The sequence below is a fragment of the Gastrolobium bilobum genome, unplaced genomic scaffold (genome assembly GCF_033153095.1).
Source record: "Gastrolobium bilobum isolate Gb01-03AN ecotype WA unplaced genomic scaffold, APGP_CSIRO_Gbil_v1 utg5599, whole genome shotgun sequence".
NCBI lineage: Eukaryota > Viridiplantae > Streptophyta > Magnoliopsida > Fabales > Fabaceae > Gastrolobium > Gastrolobium bilobum.
In genome coordinates this window covers 56,709-75,429 of record NW_026897108.1, presented here as the reverse complement: position 1 = coordinate 75,429, position 18,721 = coordinate 56,709, and the positions used below count along the sequence as shown (strand labels likewise).

Below are 18,721 nucleotides of genomic sequence, written 5' to 3'. Positions count from 1 at the left end.
ACATTCGCGAGATGTTTGCCATTACAGCGGCAATGGCTAAATGGCGACAGTACCTGTTGGGAGTACCGTTCACCATTCGAACTGATTATAAGAGTCTGCACAACCTCTCGAATCAGGTTGTCCAGACCCCGGAACAACAGAATTTCCTTTCTAAGTTGTTGGGTTTCGACTACACCATCACATACAATTCCGGCAAAGCCAACATTGTGGCAGACGCATTATCCAGGCATCCAGAAGGGGTCTCCGACACTATGAAACCCCGTTTGACAGTTCTTAGTGGCCCTATTAGTGATTACAAGTCCCTCCTTATACAAGATTTACACACCGACTACTTCTGTGCTGCAATTTTTCAAGACCTAGCTACAATACCAGCCAAATGGCCGCAATGGAAATGCAAGGGCGGACTGTTGCTGTTTTGCAACCGCATCTTCCTTCCAGCCACTTCTACCATTATTCCGCACTTGTTACACGATCTCCATACTTTCGTCCAAGGGGGTCATTCGGGCTTTCTAGGTACTCTTCAAAGAATTGCTCTCAACTTCACCTGGAAGGGCATGCGGAAAATAGTGCGTGAATTTATTGCTAAATATAAAGCCCCCTGACGAAACTTGGACAGATTTGAGTATGGATTTCATTACTCACCTTCCTCCGTCACAGGGATATACATCGATTCTCGTGGTCGTGGATTGCTTCTCAAAAGGTGCTCATTTATTGGCGCTCCCTTCACGCTACACGACTGCTAAAATTGCCCAAATATTTTGGGACTCTGTCGGAAAATTGCATGGTTTTCCTCGATCCATCATCTCCAATCGTGATCCTCTATTACTCAACAACTTTTGGACCTCGCTCTTCCACCTGCAAGGAACATCACTTCGTTTTAGTTCAGCATATCACCCTCAGTCGGATGGCCAAACTGAGCGTGTGAATAGATGTGTAGAACAGTTTTTGCGAGCCTTTACCTTCGATCAACCGTCCACCTGGTCGCGGTATTTGCCATGGGCAGAGTACCATCACAACACTTCATTCAACAGCTCTACAGGTTTCACTCCTTACCAGGTGACATTTGGACGACCTCCTTCGAATCTGTTAGCATATACACTGGGCTCCTCCCAAAACGAAGCTGTGGACGATGTCCTTTCTTCCAGAACCTCCATCCTCGCAAAGGTAAAGGACAACTTGATCAGAGCTCAGATACAAATGAAGAACCAAGCGGATAAAAAGAGAAGGGATAAGAGTTTTACCGTTGGAGAGTATATCCTCCTCCGCTTACAACCTTATCGGCAGATCTCGTTGCACTGCCGGTCATCGCAAAAGTTGGCCTTGCGATTCTATGGTCCCTATGAGATCGTGGAACGTATTGGTCCTGTTGCATACCGCTTAAAGTTACCACCTTTGGCTCGGATCCACTCCATTTTCCATGTCTCGCTCCTGCGTCCGTTCCGCTCTGACCGCAACTATCAGATCCATGATCTGCCACTCACTTCTCTGGACAACTACCTGGCTTATACTCCAGCACCTATAGTGGGCAGTCACGATGTTTGGCGCAAGGGAAAGAAGATCACCCAGGTTCTGGTTCAATGGCATGGTTTGCCTCCCGAGGGTAGCACATAGGAGGACAAAGACTCGAATTTTGGTCAGGAGAAGGAAGTTGCCGTCCAGGGGACCTTAGAGGAAGACCAAGTCGAGACTGGGGAGCAGGATCTGTCACCAACCCCGGTTACTGGGGATTCATCACTCAGCTCACCCATTCCCTTGTCATCTGAGAGAACCCATAGGAACTTAGAGGAAGAAAAGAACGAAGCCAACGCTCCACTTCTCTCCAACGCACTGATTGTGCCAACTAAGTTACTTGGGAAGACTGCCATCATTAAGACACATCAGCCAACCACTCCCACGCGCGACCTCGTACGCGCTTCTTGTGAGCGTGCGCTGCAGCTGGCACCCACTTCCCCTCTGCTGATTGGACCGTCACCACATGCTACCCATTTGATTGGATCACCCATCAACTCTGACCCTTTGACTGAGACTTTTCAAAACCCTCTCCTCGAGGACGAAGATATTTTTGAACCAAAGGGGGATGTGACAGACCCTTTTAAGATGGCAAGGCTACATGAGAAAAGGACCTGCAAGCAGCCCAAATATTTGCAAGACTATGAGACCAATTGAAGACCATAATATAATAAGTATCTTTTATGGGAAAAGTGTTTGTCATTTTAAATGACAGAAAGTTATGTCATTTTAAGAGAGATACAGACACAGAAAATTTGAATTTTAAATTAAAAAAAATCACCCACTTTCTCTCTCTCATGATTTCTGTTTTTATGTGTCTATCTCTCTCCTAAAATGACATAACTTATGTCATTTAAAATGACAAACACCAAACCCATCTTTTATTATCCATTAAGTATGTAATTACAGTGTAAGGCCCAACTTATGAGGGCATACATAGCTTTGTTGGAAATAAAATTAGGTATCAAAGAGTTTATTATCTTCTCTCTTCAAATTCTTCCTCTCTTTCTATCTCCTTTTCTCTTCTTCTGAAATTGAGCGCTACAGAGTGCTTTTATTTTTTTTATTTTTTTTTTGTTTTAATTTAGTCTATACCAGTCCCATATAATATTAACGGAAGGTTTTGAGATAATACATGATGCAGCATGTGAATTGGGTTCTCCTGTTAAAATTTCCAATTTTTATTCAGCATGTTACATCGGACTAAAATTTCCAATTCTTTGTCTAGTTGTTTTGGGCCTTTTGGCCTCTTCCTTCATAAAGTCAGTCAATTCTTTTGGCCCTTTCGGCCTCTTCCTCAATATTTCACATCAACTTTTGCACACGAACCACAATACAAAATATAAATGACCAATGACTGTTACATAAAGAAACAAATATGATTAATTATATTAAAAATAAAAAACCGTTAATAAAAAATAAAAAATGGTACAAATGTGACATGGTAAAACACTAAAACAATTCATAAATGCAAAATAATAAAAGAAACTTGTTAGATTTCACCCGTTGTTTATATTTATTTAAATTTTTTCTTCAATTCATAAGTTACCCGATTAATCCAATTCGAGCCGGATAAAATCACAAGGGTGAAAAAACTCTACCTACCAAGATTTTAACAAAGCTGCATATCGAAGATTCGAACCTAAAATTATTAATTGAGGTAAAATAATCTCTTATCAGTTAATCTACATACAACGTTTTGTTTGACCAATTCACTCGTCTTTTTACCAAATCACACTCATAGATCATTTTATAGTATTCTAAACTATTGACTACCAAAAATTTTCACTACCACCTTACTACCTATCTAATCACTATTGGATTAACATTTTCTCTCTCTTCAAAAACTTTTTAACATTCTCTCTCTTTGATCCAACGGTGATTTGATAGGTAGTAAGGTGGTAGTTGACACTTTTGATAGTCAAAATATCCCCTCTTCTAAACATTATTATCATCTTTGCTTGGCGAATACCAGCTTTTAACAAGCTTACCACTATATATACATGCCATTACTTGGCTTCGGAATCACACCTCATCACTTGCCTTCCGCAGTGTATTAATGCAAATAGCATCTTGTCATCCCAAAACAATATAAGGTACGTAAAGTTTGTCATCCTTATAATTACTTGGGTACGAGAAAATATATGTAATTAAGTAATATTACAGTTAGAAAAATATTGATAGAATTGAGAAAGAATTTGACAAAATTTAGGTATAATTATTTGATAAATGAAAATGAGGGATATTATTTCTTTATTCAATAATCAATAATAATGTCAACTTAATTTAATAAAAATTCAGCCAAGAACTATATATTATTTTGCAACAAACGTTTGTCTAGAATTACACATCGGAATATATGTGTTTATTTTATCCAAGCGATTAAGCTAGTTATACTTACCACCTGTTTATACTTATCCCTTCGTACTATCATTTTTATTATCATTAGACTAATAGAGGAGGTTAGTGACAGACTGTATTAGTTGAATCTGAACTTGTTTCGACATCGTAAGTATAAACTGTACCGCGTTTGGTTGAGGAGAAATTTTTTGAATACTAAGAAAATGTAATTGATAGGAAAATGGTTGGAAAGTGAGTTTGGTAAGAAAATGTAAAAAAAGTTGTTTGGTTGAAAAAAAATTTACTAAGAAAATTGAGTGAAATTCTTGAATATTGTGGGTTGAAGATAAAATATTGATGGGAAAACTTAATCAAATTACAAAATTATCCTTTTAAAAATAACCATGTAGGACCAATTGTAAGGGGTAATTGTGTCACTTTATAAACCATACTTTATTAACTTCTCCGATTTTTCACATAAATACCACCTTCAAACTTGCTTTTTGGAACATTGGTTTTTTGCTTTTTAACATGCAACTGATGGGTAAATTTACTAAGATTAGCGAATGATAACTTATTACGTAGGAATCACTTTGACGAAAAACAAACCAAAACTCTTCAAACAAGCACATGGTAAATATATATAACATAAACAATTACACTACAATACTTTAATGTCTTCTTACATTGGATTTTTGTGCCAGTTCTTGTAGGTTAGACAAATTACCATGAACAATGAAATGAGCCTTCCTGTGTCGTCAATACCATCCGCAACCTATAATATTGTTGCAAAAGATACACCCCCAAAGAAAGCATGGCGAAAGATTCTAGAAGGTGCAGTAGATTGGTTGGCATATAAAGATAAGAGCGAATGGTTGAACGATATGAGAGGGAACATGAGTATGGCGGCTTCCATAATCGCAACTATGACATTTAAACTTGCTACTAACCCACCAGGTGGCGTGGTTCAGCCAAGTGACGATGTAGATGTTCGAGCAATTTGTTTAAATAGCAAAAAATTGAATCATCCATGCCCTGGGGAATCTGTCTTAGCTGCTATATATCCACATGTTTATGTCAGATTCTTGGCAAGCAATACCATATGTTTCGTTGCATCTTTGAGTGTTTGTCTATTGCTTGTAAGTGGACTCCCTCTAAATCATCGATTCCCCACTTGGATCTTATTAATAGGCATGTGCATCACTATCACAAGCCTGGCTCTTACCTACTTGTATGGCATGTTATTGGTCACCCCAACTAATGCCTTTTGGGATACAGCTAATAGTATTTTTTCCACGGTTCTCAAGATTTGGATTGGCTTGTTAGGAATCGTTGGTTTTCTCCTCATGATACGCTTATTTGTTTGGGGTGTGAAGAAATGCATCAAGAAACTTAATCACTAGTAACAATGAGAGTTTAGTCGATCGTGCATGCGTGGAACTTCCTTGTGGTTTGAGATTATTGTTGTTTTGCAGCAATAATCATAGCTAAATAAACTTGTCTTTCAATATGTCATAGTGGATTTGGTTTTTAATGAACTTCCGACCTTATCTAGCTAGCTAGGGATTTTCTTGCTTTATCTTTGGTCGAATAAATGGTTGCAACTTCCTAGTCGTTTGAGGTTAATATGTTGCTCACCACTAGTCATATGTTGAAGACTATATATGTGGTAGTTGGTTGGTTTGAAAGACTGTTGTTATTCATGTACAATATATAATGGAATAATTTTGCTTCTGCACTTTGTCTAAGGTTCTCCTATATACTTTATCTTTTGTGGAATTAATAATTAGCTTGATTCACCTAAAGTACTCGTATCAATTGTAGCATTCGATTAATAAATTATTATTTGTAAAGTACAAGTATACAATACAACCAAGAGTGGAACCAAAGCAGCAGCTCGTTTAATTTTGGAGAGGTGCAGATTAATTAATATTTTTAAAAACTTCAATTTTTCTATGTCAGTTTTAATCATTCGATCTAGGTAGACTGAATCAATGTAAGTATCTCTTGTCTTGTTATTATGGCCTCTCTTCGGACATTTGCTTAGATTAAACCTTGTCTCTCTAGTCAAGTTGTTTTGGCTTCTCGCCAAGTCAATTAAGTTGCTTCAGACTCTTTCTTAGATTAAACAATTGTGCTTCTCAAGTCGTTTAATGTGGTCAAAACTTGCTATCAGATGAGGAGTTTTACCTCATCAACTGTGTTGTGTCTAAAATAGTTTGCTCGTGTATCTAAACCATTGGATTTAGGTGGACCGAGTCAATGCATGTGTTTCTCTAGTCAACTCGTTTTGGCTTGTCTCCAACCAAGGGAATTCAGACTCTTCCTTAATTAAATTAAACCATTGTCGGACCAGCAGAATAAGCTTCTACATTGATCTCCCGGTCCAACCCAAAACCTACCACAAGTAAGATATCCTATATAAAAAAAAAGAGGTTTCACCTCACAGATACGCATATAAAAAATTCTAGTCTTTTTTTGTCATTGTACATACATCATCCCTTTAATTAATTCTTTACCTCTATCGTGCACATTGATCTGAAGTTATCCACTGTCGTCTCTTCCGTAGACACAGTCAATCCTTTGATCCACCAGGATCATACACGTACAGATCTCATAAAAATTATGATTGTGTGATTGAACATTCACGAGCTCTTAGATCGATAATCATCAATAACCAACTTTTAATAATTTTTATAATTAAGGCCAAGTTGATAATAATTTTTTTATTAACTAACGTACGACTTAATAATGTTTTATTTTATTTTTCTTTCATTCTAAAAGTCGTACTCTCTCTAGCACTGGCTCACTTATTGTTCATGTCAAAATAGTAGATAACGAGAGAGGGAAAATATCGGGGAGTTGAATATAAAAATATTTTCACAAAATCTAGTTTCAAATGTAAAATGTTATTGAGGTTTGCATTTGTCATTTAACATGACACAACAAACTTTCCTACACACATAATATTTTGTGGGGCCCACACTTTTTGAAGAAAAAAAAAATTATGGCACGCAAAACGAATCTCTATAACATTACACAATCACTTTTTCTACAACATAACTCTTATAAAACTCAAAGTTATATGGATAAAATAATGTTGGTCATGAGGAGAAGATTTACAGTACATAAAGAATTTTGATCCAATTGGAGTTGGGTGAACTTTGATTTTAATTGAATAAATATTTTATAACAAGCTCTATATTTTTATTTTTATAAAAACATGAATTTAAGTGGCGATTACATAGAAAAGGATGGGGGACTCAAGTCAGCTAATTGTTAGGAATGAATGAAGAAAGCATTAGAGAAGCATGCATCTCGACGCTCTTGATTCATTACTAACCAATTGGCCTGCCTATCTTCTCGGTTTATCTTTCTCTTTTACATGTATTAAATATGTTGGGTACAACCGGTATTAATTAAAAAAAAAAAAAGATACAAAAATTTCATATTATGTGGAATATTTTAACATAAGATAATTCATTTTTAACACTTACCACTAGGCCAATATTAAGTGCTGACTATTGTTAATCTTCGATTAAAAATATTTATTACATACATATTGTTATATAAATTCAATTTTAAGTGGTTTGGCCGGTGATTCATTTATTCAATCAGCTACACTACTGATGAGCTGTCCGAATTTCATAAATTGGTTTAAATTATTTTTAATCCTTGATGTTAATTTTGAAAGAAGGATGTAGATCATCACAAGACTACGTCTACAAATAATATTTTATTTACATGACTAAGTCTCTATATACAACGATGGTTAGTGGTCAGCGGACAGCCCCAAAAGTAAGAAAGTCCACCAAAAAATGACCGGTATGTTACCTTCATTTGGATTTGGTAAAAGAAGAAACTCATCGTGAACGTTCCCGTATACATTTGTCACTTGTGAATTGCACTATGAATCCCACGAAATACTCTCCTTCAGAGAACAATTTTTTAGTGCTCCACATTAACTGATATTTTCTTGAAGAGAAAAAGGAAAAGTAACTTTAGTATTTTATATTATGTACTTTTCAAAATACATAGTATAAAATCTCTTGTTGTACCAATACGCCTGGTAGTGAAAATGCTCTCCTCCTTCAGACATCTCTGCATGTTGCTAGAAATAAGTAGGACACGAACACGTGGACTGTAAATAACGTTACAAATGTGTCTCTACAGTCAAATTATTTATTTTATTATTTTATTATTTCTCTAATCATAATTCATTATTATACATTTTTAATAAATTTTAAACTAGTATTTATCAATAAATTTTGAGAAATAATCTCTTGGTAAATATATAAGAGTAAGACTGTATATAAAGATTATTATCACCCCTGTATGAAAATTTAATGGAAATGGTTTTTTTTTTTTTTGTTAAGCAATGGAAATGGTTTTATTTATCTGTAAATTGAAGTTGATTATAAGATTTTTAACTTAGCTCTGATACAATTTATTAGATTTAGCATTTATCATTAAATTAAAAGTTGAGTCTTAATTGGCGTGTAATTTCATTTAATCAACAAGTTTTAAAGTTAATGCATTTAATTACTTGATCGCTCCAACAGATTGCATGAGTTCAAAATTTAAATGGCAGAGCTAATTTTTCATTTTTTCACACACACACATATATATATATCAGACAAGATCCTTTGATACCGGTGTCAAATTTTAAAATTTGACACTAACAGATGATTTCTGCCGATCAATGATTATGATTTATTAGGAATCAAATTTATTAATTAATTATTAATTTCCTATAAATAATAACCGTTGATTGACAAAAATCAATGGTTACACACACACACACACACACATATATATATATATATATATCAGACAAGATCCTTTGATACCGATGTCAAATTTCAAAATTTGACACTAACCGACGATTTCTGTTGATCAATGATTATCATTTATTAGGAATCAAATTTATTAATTAATTATTAATTTTCAATAAATAATAACCGTTGATTGACAGAAATCAATGGTTAAGATTTAGTGTTAAATTTCAAAATTTGATATCGGTGTCAAATTATCCTTCTCAAACCCTTTTTTTATATAGTCATGTTTATTATAAAATCGGACGAATGGCATCAATAAACTTGTCTTGCTTTTTTTATTAATATCGAACCGGCTGAACTAGAAGTTGGAATTTGAAATTTGCAATTTGAAAGTCTTGAAAATTCACTTGTTGATTAATTGCTTATTGCTTCATTTAGATATACTTTATATATTGTTTGACTTATCTCAAATTCTACATTTTGCATCATTGTTCAATTACTTATTTAACAAGTTGATATGTGAACCATAATATTCCTCTAGTATTTGAATTTAGTCCATTTTTAAAATATCGCAGCCAGTTTTGACCCTTGTAGCAAATTTCTGAAACTCTAATAACGTTGACCCAAACCTATAGTTTTATTTAGAGGTAGGATCACGGGAAATACATGGCCTGCGGTATTCCCATAAGATTGAATTGTGAAACTAGCTATATGTTTTGGCGAATATTGTATAACGTTAACGAAGGATCAGAGAAAATGCATAGCCTTAGCTATTCCAATTAGAATAAATTCTCATTTTTCATCCTAACAGAGAAGAAGACTAAGGGAAAAAATGGAGGGAAGGTCACTACCAACAATTGCGGCGAATCATAGAGAAAAAGAACCAAGGCATTGGATGGAAGAGATGAGAGGTTCCCTTATGGTGGTAGCCACAGTTATTGCAACCTTGACTTTCCAAATTGCCATAAACCCACCAGGGGGTGTATGGCAATCAGACACAGACACCCAACAAGGTTGTGGTCCTGGTCACATATGCAAAGCTGGTACTTCTGTTTTAGCCTTTGGTGGTGATAGCAACCAAAAGTTAAAATATGAGATTTTCATATTGTTATGTACCGTATCTTTCTCGGCATCTCAGACCGTAATCCTACTACTGCTTTGTGGAATTCCCCTCCGTAACAGGTTACTTATGTGGTTGCTCATCATAGTCATGTGCATCTCACTAATTTGCTTAGCAGGAGCATATGTTGTTTCTATTTGGATGGTAATGTATCCACTTGACGGAACACTTAATCACCTTGCCCTGTATTATGCAGCGTTTTGGGTGGTCTTAGTTGTTTTGCTGTGTCTGATACTGTGCTGTCGCTTTATGTATTGGCTACTGAAGAAGTTTTTTCGCCTTTTGTGTTGCTGCTGAAGGAGTGCCTAAGTTGCTGCCAACATTGTTGTCAAGCCATTCACCAAAGTTTTGCAACATAAATTACTTATTTGATGCACAATTTCATGTGATCATCTACCTAAAGTTCAGGATGGTCTGCCTGAACTTGGCTGAAATTTTTATTTTATCAATTATGTTGTGTATCTAAGTTTTAGTAGTTTAGGGGAGTTCATAGATTTAATATCAAACGCTATAAAACGCCAGCTGAAGTGTTTCAGGTAGAGTTGTTATGCTTTTGGTTCTTTTCTTTTCCATGTGCAAATGTACTACACAAACTATTGAGTATTAAATATAATATATATTATATAAATTAAAAAAATTATTTAATATCAAAATATATTTCTAATATGTTAAAATCTAATATTTTTTAAAATTAATGTATCAAAATATCGTATATCATGTCGTGTGCCGTATTCTATATCAATGTCGATACAACAATACAAACTATAAAGGGGGACGAAAATTTTGGCGCTGTTCTTTTATAAGTTCTGCTAGCTAGGGACTCTTACCTAACAACTAAGACTATTTTTGTCACACTAAAAAAGAGTAGAAATTTCATTTAATATAAAAAGTTATAACAAAAGAAAGCAAATATTAAATAATTGTAACAAAAAAAATGAGTTAGATAATTATTTTGTAAAATAAAAAAAGTAACAATTGTAAATATTTTTCATGTCTTAAAAAAATTCAATCGACATGTCAAAATAACTATAATGATCATATGCTTTCATTCGAATTATGTATATAAAGTTAAAAAAATACACCTAAATATTGTTATAGATAAATAAAATGAAATATAATCATATAATCGATAAATTTTAAATATGAGTCTTTTCTTATATTTTAAGAAATTATAAGTATATTTAACATTTTTAATCAATTAAATATTATCTTTAAAATACTTTGAGTATGAAAATTTTTTAAAGCAAAATAAATGAATTCAAATATATACAAAATATTTATATGATAAATAAAAAATGCATAATTATAATTATTTTATTTTAACAACTTGTAGTGCACGGCAAGAAAAATTAGTTTAGTTTAAATCATAAATATCTTCGATTTGATTACTTATTTAATCAGCTGATATATGAACCATTTTCCTCTAGTTTTTGACTTGAATTAATATTGGCCTTGACTGCGAACCTTCTGGCAAATTTCTGACGCTCAAATCACGTTGACCCAAACTATAGAGTTCTATTTAGAGGTGAATGCATTGACTAATGGATGATGAATTATCATTTTAACGGTTATATGTACTGAAACATTGACATTAAAATTAAATTTATAATTGTTGCGATTACGGCAAGTGCACCGGCCGTACAAGTAATATAATGTACTGAGTACAGAATCGTTCCCACGAGAATTATAATTCAATCACTATTTCACTACTTCGACTTAAGTTGGACAATCAATTGTAGATTTGTAACCAGATTTGATTTGAGTTGAAATTTAAAATATTAAAACTAATTAAAAACAAGAATTTAAAGGTATTGATTACTTGACTGAAAAGAATGTAGTCAGGGCTTCGATTTTCCTCAACCTCTCTATTACGTCTGAGTTCACTCTTTATATTAATCGTCATTAATATCAATTCAATCGACTCTTTTAATTTAATTAGAATTCAATTTTTTGACATCCTAAATCTTTATAATCTTGCAAAAATCCTAGTTCCTCGATTATTTCCCAAGAAAATAAGCATTAAGTTCAAGAATCATAAGATTGCGCAAAACCCTATGTCTATTCCTAGAATCATAAAGATTGTGATGAAATTGTCAGATACAGATCATACACCAACATTCCTATTGTCATGCATTTACCTAAGATCAATCTACAAGATTCAAGCTCATAGAAAGCATTAAGAAAAGACAATTTCATTCATGATAAAAAGAAAATTGACGCAAAGAGTTATTCAAGACATAAAAGATAAATCGAGTTCCATCTAACCCTAACTACTAAAAAGACTTAGTTGGACATAGTGAAATCAAGAAAGAAAAGAATTAAGAAGTCTCCCCCAAATTTCATATTAGAATGGTGAATTCTTCAATAATTTCAGCGCAGACTTGATTCCGATCCGTCTCTGACCTTCACGAACATGAACTAGTAATTCATCTACTTCCCCTCTGCCTCCAATTTGCCAAGAATTGTCAAAGAATGTCAAAAGTAAGTAATTCTACCCCAAATTGTGCTTTTATGGGCAAAGAACCCGTGCCCTAGTGGATACTTGAATGGCCTAAGTTAGGTCGTGTTGGGCGCTTAAGCACGCTGTTGGGCACTTAAGCCTCCTTAAAATAGCCATGCATATTTACATAGCGCTCTTAAGTGTGTGATAGGCTCTTAAGCGCGCTCTTCGAAGAGAAACTTGTTCATTTGTAGCGTGCTTAAGCCCTGAGTTGGGTTCTTCAGATAGAAGAATTGCGATGCATGTGGGTTCTTCAAACATAAGAGGTGCGAAACAAAGGGAGTAACTGAGTAAGGGTTATTGAATTAGGGAAAAGGGTATTAGCGAAATTTTACAAATAATAAATACATAATACATTAGATTAGTTTGGATTGGATCGATTACCAAACCGAAAATCGATTTAATCCAATTAAATATGCAAAAAAAATTCGGTTTTCGATTAATTCAGTTATCGATTTTTCAGTTCGATCACCGCCATTAGAATCGGTTTGGATTGGTTGGTGAACTCCCCTAATATAAAGCAATCATTTCTCCTAAAAGCTTAATTCTTATAAGTGATAGACCTTTAATGGGTTTATATTATATCTCTCAAACATGTAACAAAAACAATTACACTATAATACTCAATGTTATCTATATTTCACTGGACTTTTGTGCCCGTTCTTGTAGGATAGATAAATTACTATGAACAATGAAATGATCCTTCCTGGGTCGTCTATACCACCGCAACCTATAATAGTACTATTGTTTTAAACGAGATACCCCTAAAGAAAGGATGGCGAATGATTCTAGAAGCTGCATTAGATTAGTTGCAATATAAGGATAAGAGCACCAAATCGTGGTAGCTCAGTTGGCGCATGGGAGCTAAGCAGGTGGGGGTGAGAACATGTGTTCAAATCTCCTCAGTATCACATTTGGGAGAAGTTTAAGGCCTTAATCTCGGACCCGCCCCGAATCGGATTAGTTGCGAAGCAATGAACCGATTGGAATATTTTCAAAAAAAGAGAGGATAAGAGCAATGGTTGAAGGATATGAGAGGGAACATAAGTATGGCGGCTTCCATAATCGCAACTATGACATTTCAACTTTCTAGCCCACCAGGGGGCGTGGTGCAGGTAAGTGAGGATGTTGATGTTGTAGATGTTTGTTCAAGTAGCACAAATTTGAATCACCCATGTCCTGGGGAATTTGTCTTAGCTGCTATATATCCAGAAGCTTATGTGAGATTCTTGGCAAGCAATACCATATGTTTCGTTGCATCTTTGAGTTTTTGTCTCTTGCTTGTAAGTGGATTCCATGGGTGTTTGCGGTATGAATTGGATCAATTTTGGAAAAAAAATTAATGTGATCTAATTCCTTCATTTTTTTAATCATCTAATCATTTATTCGGTTTGGATTTTTTCAGATCTAATCCAATTTTATTCGGTTTGAATTGGATTGGTTTTCAATGTTTCGAAAAGTCTAAAATTTTAGGGATTTTTGACCATGGTGCCCTTTATGACCTAAAAAATTATCATTATGACATAGTTTCAAAATATTTCATCAATCTGTCCTTGTATACCCGAGTATGGACCCATATACTCGAGTATGTGTTGTTCCGCTCAATATAATCGAGTATTTGGATGCATACTCGTGTATATGTTCAAAAAAAAATTTACAAGAATTTTTTAATGCGTAGTTCTCGAAAAGTTATGTGTAATAAAAAAAAAGAACCTGATTTGAATACTCGAGTCAAAAATTATAGCCTTTAAAGTTCTACTCTAAAATTTTTAAAATTTTGTAATGCCAATAGATTTTGTGATCTCCACAAAACTCCTCCTTAGGTTACTCGAGTCAAGTCCAATATATCACTATAGAAACTTGTTTGATCCAAAAAATCTCGTGAAAAAAAATTTAACCACTCAAGTGTCTGTATTTAATCGGTAAATCTCGTGGAAAAAATTTAACATTATATTTTTTTGGATCAAACAAGTTTCTATAATCATATACTCATAATATTGGACTTGACTCAGGTAACCTGAGGATGTGCTTTGTAGGTATCACAAAACCTATTGGCATTACAATTTTTTTTAAAAAATTTTAGAGTAAAACTTTAGAAGACCACAACTTTTGACTCGGGTGTCCAAATCAGATGTTTATTTTTTTTTGATTCCACATAACTTTTCGAGAGCTACGCATTGAAAAATTTCCATAAGTTTTTTTTGAACATATACCCGGGTATGGATCCAGATACTCGAGTATATTGCATGGAACAACATATACCCGAGTATATTGGTCCATAATCGGGTATACAGGGGCACATAGGTGAAATATTTTGAAACGAGTGCATAATGATAATTTTTATTGTAAAAAAGGGCAAAAGAGTCAAAAAGCTAAAATTTCAGTCATACAAATAACTAGTTATGTCAAAATAAAGCTTTACAAAGTTACAAATTAATGAAAAATTCAAGTCTTAAAACACATGAAAAGTTAAAATAGAGTAAAACAATAAAAAAACTAAAACAATATAGTTTTCTATTAATAACATCCAAGATTTTAAGTCTAAAACAACAATATTCCAAGTCAAAAATAATAAATATATAATACATTGGATTGATCTTTATCAACCAAATCAAAAATCGATTCAATCTAATTGAAATATTCAATTTTTATTTGATTTTTGATTTTTAATTTTTGATTAATTCGATTATTAATTTTTCAATTCAATTATCGCAGTTTGAATCGATAGGCGAACATTCCTTCCTCTGAGTCATCGATTTCCCACTTCGCTCTTATTAATAGGCATGTGCGTCACTATCGCCCCAACTAATGCCACCGTTTGGTTTCAGCGCTCAAAATTTACAATATTTAGTTGTGGGCCTTTCGGCCTCTTTCTCAGTATCTAACATCAACTTTTGGACAGGAACTACAATACAAAATATAAATGACCAATGAATGTTATGTGCTCAAAAATTCCAATTTTTAGTTTTTTGGCCTTTTGGCCTCTTCCTCTATAAGTCAGTCAAGTTTTTTGGGCCTTTCGTCTTCTTTCTCAATATTTCACATCAACTTTTGGACAGGGACCACAATACAAAATATAAATGACCAATGACTGTTCTGTAAAGAAACAAATACGATTAATCAGATTAAAAATAAAAAACTGTTAATAAAAAATAAATGGTACAAAAGTGACATGGTAAAATACTAAAACAATCATAAATGCAAAATAAACTTTTTTGGTTGTATTTCAGTGGTTGTATTTCACCAGTTCTTTGTATTTTTTTTTTTATTATTTCTCCATTGGTTCATGGTTATCCGACTAATTACAATGATGGAAAAACTCTATGTACAAAGATTTTAACAAAGCTACATTGCAAGACTTGAACTCAAAACCACTAGTTAAAATGGAAGCGTTCTTTACTAATTGATCTACATGCTTAGTGATTTTTTTATTTTATTTTTCTCTCTAATCATAATATATAATTCGTTGTTACAATTTTTAAATCAGGACTATGGTAAGAAATAATATTATTTTTTCTCGTTTCAATTACAATTCGTTATTCAAACATCATTACTAGGTTATTTAAAACATGAATACAGTTACATATTTTTAAGGATTTGTGAGTCTCTATTTCACACAATATATTGTTTTACCGGAAATACATATAGGACGAAACTTAATTCATCAATCACAATTAGATAGTGAAACAAGCATGGGTACGGGAACAAAATAGTTCACAAAATGTTAATATGCATGTGCAGTTGCCTTGTTTCACCAATTCATATTGGGTCCTTCTACGGATTGAATCACACCCATAGGATCATTTAACAGTATATATTAAGCGTTATTATCAGCTTTGCTTGGCGAATGCCAGCTTTTAACAAGCTTTCTACTATATATACATGCATTACTTGGCTTCGAAATCACACCTCATCACTTGCCTTCCGCACTGTATTAATGCAAATAGCATCTTGTCATTCCAAAACAGTATAAGGTACGTAAAGTTTGTCATCCTTATAATCACTTCAGTACAAGGAAATTTATGTAATTAAGTAATATCACAGTTAGAAATTTTTTGATAGAACTGATCAAGAATTTGACAAAATTTAGGTATAATTATTTGATAAATGAAAATGAGGGAAACTGTCTTTATTCATTAATCAATAATAATGTCATCTTAATTGTAGTAACAATTCTGCTCAGAACTATATATTATTTTGTAACAAACGTTTGTCAAGAATTACACTTGTAAATTTTATCCTAAAAGGTTTCAAACGATTAAACTTGTACTTTTCACTTGTTTATACTTATCCCTTCATACTATCATTTTTATTATCATTAGACTAATAGAGGAGGTCGTAAGTGAGAGATTGTATTAGTTGAATCTAAACTTGATTCAACATTGTAAGTATAAACTGATGGTAAATATATATAACATAAACAATTACACTGCAATACTTTAATCTCTTCTTACATTGGATTTTTGTGCCAGTTCTTGTAGGTTAGACAAATTACCATGAGCAATGAAATGAGCCTTCCTGGGTCATCAATACCACAACCTCTAGTATTGTAGAAGATATACCCCCAAAGAAAGGATGGCGAAAGATTCTAGATTGGTTGGCATATAAAGATAAGAGCGAATGGTTGAACAATATGAGAGGGAACATAAGTATGGTGGCTTCCATAATCGCAACTATGACATTTCAATAACCCACCAGGTGGCGTGGTGCAGGTAAGTGAGAATGTAGATGTCGTAGAAGTTTGTCGTAATATTTCCAAAGATCCGGCACCAATTCCATGCCCTGGGGAATCTGTCTTAGCTGCTATTTATCCAGATGATTATGTGAAATTCATGGCAAGCAATACCGTATGTTTCGTTGCATCTTTGAGTGTTTGTTTATTGCTTGTAAGTGGACTCCCTCTAAGTCGTCGATTTCCCACTTGGCTCTTATTAATAGGCATGTGCATCACTGTCACAAGCCTCGCTCTTACCTACTTGTATGGCATAATATTGGTCACCCCAACAATTACTCCCGTTTGGGATACAGCTAATAAATTTTTTCAAGATGTTCTCTGGATTTGGATTGCCTTGTTAGGAATCGTCAGTTTTCTCCACATGATACGCCTATTTGTTTGGGGCGCGAAGAAATGCATCAAGAAACGTAATCGCCAGCAAGAATGACAGTTTAGTCGATCGTGCATGCGCCGAACTTCCTTGTGGTTTGCAATAATCATATCTAAGTAAACTTGTCTTTCAGTATGTCATAATATTTTTTTAACAATATCAATATTTTGTGTTTTTAATGAACTTTGTACTTTGTCTAAGGATTTTCTTGCTTATCTTTGGTCGATTAAATGAATGCAGCTTCCTATAATTGTTTGAGATTTAATGTTGCTCTCCAGTAGTCATATGTTGGAGATTATATAGTAGTTGGTTGGTTTGAAAGACTGTTGTTATTCATGTACAATACATGATGGAATAATTGTGCTTCTGTACTTTGTCTTAGTTTCTCCTACTTTCTCTTTGATAAAATAAACTTGATTCAAGCCACTACATTGGTTTAGTGATGAGAAATTTGAGTAATTTATATTATATTATGTATTAAACTCTCATTTATATCCAAAAAAAAAAAAAAAACTTATTCATCGGAAGTACTTGAATCGATTGTAGCATTCGATTCATAATTTATTATTGGGCAGGTTATATTTACAAATTTTTTGTTTACAAACTACACTAAGTACGACCGGTCATACTTTAATCATGCAGTATACGACCAGACGTACTTAGTGTAATTTGCAAAAAAAAATTGTAAACAGATCCTATCCCATTTATTATTTGTAAAGTACAAGTATACTACAACTAGGGTTGGCAAAACGGGCCAACCCGGCTCGACCCGGCCCAACCCGCATTCAGCCCGAAAAAATGGGTCGGGTCGGGTCGGGTTGGCTCGAAAAAAAAAACGAGCCAGAAAACTCAACCCGGCTCGACCCGAGCCGGGTTAGGGTTGGCTCGATAATCAGCTCGCGGGTTGGCTCGTAAAAAAGCTCGCAAGTTAGCTCGAAATGATGCTAGTGGGTTGGCTCGCGGGTTGGTTAGCTCAAAATATTGGCTCGCGAGTTGTCTCGCGGGTTGGCTCAAAAAATTTAATTTTTGTGGTTTGTTCTCCTGTATAAAATTATTGTATTTTGCAGTCCAACTACAAGTAGAGTAGTTTACAAAATCCAAAAACATTAAATGAAACACAAACGACTCCACGAATCACAGGAGTCAGTTATCATGATTTACTGAATTACTCTAACTCACGATAACCATAAAACGTATATAAAGCCAAAAAATAAAAAATAAAAGAAATCCATTATATATTTCAACGATAAGCATCTAGAATCAAAAGCCAATCATGAAAAATAGGACCTGCAAAAGCGACCAATATAGTAAAGTCCATCAGTAAAGTCCATTGTATTTTATTAAAAAAAAAAAGAGTAACCCGCGAGCT

General features: G+C 33.9%; 2 protein-coding genes, 1 long non-coding RNA gene and 1 pseudogene across 3 annotated transcripts; 3 read left to right on the top strand and 1 right to left on the bottom strand.

Moving 5' to 3' along the window:
• Nucleotides 1-206: 206 nt before the first annotated feature.
• On the bottom strand, nt 207-1,583 carry LOC133304229 (uncharacterized). The gene is made up of 3 exons (XR_009750579.1): nt 960-1,583; nt 643-855; nt 207-544 (listed from the first exon to the last, which is right to left on the bottom strand). It is a non-coding gene; the product is annotated as an uncharacterized LOC133304229 (long non-coding RNA).
• A 1,972-nt stretch (nt 1,584-3,555) lies between these two features.
• On the top strand, nt 3,556-5,534 carry LOC133304254 (uncharacterized). The gene is made up of 2 exons (XM_061504263.1): nt 3,556-3,605; nt 4,554-5,534. The coding sequence occupies exon 2, from the start codon at nt 4,578-4,580 to the stop codon at nt 5,250-5,252; it is 675 nt and encodes a 224-aa protein (XP_061360247.1). The 5' UTR covers nt 3,556-3,605; nt 4,554-4,577; the 3' UTR covers nt 5,253-5,534.
• A 3,791-nt stretch (nt 5,535-9,325) lies between these two features.
• LOC133304257 (uncharacterized) lies at nt 9,326-10,329 on the top strand. Its single transcript, XM_061504265.1, has 2 exons — nt 9,326-9,809; nt 9,944-10,329. Exons 1-2 carry the CDS (start codon nt 9,460-9,462, stop codon nt 10,104-10,106), a joined length of 513 nt encoding a protein of 170 aa, XP_061360249.1. The 5' UTR covers nt 9,326-9,459; the 3' UTR covers nt 10,107-10,329.
• A 2,967-nt stretch (nt 10,330-13,296) lies between these two features.
• On the top strand, nt 13,297-17,409 carry LOC133304231 (uncharacterized; annotated as a pseudogene).
• The last annotated feature ends 1,312 nt before the right edge of the window (nt 17,410-18,721 follow it).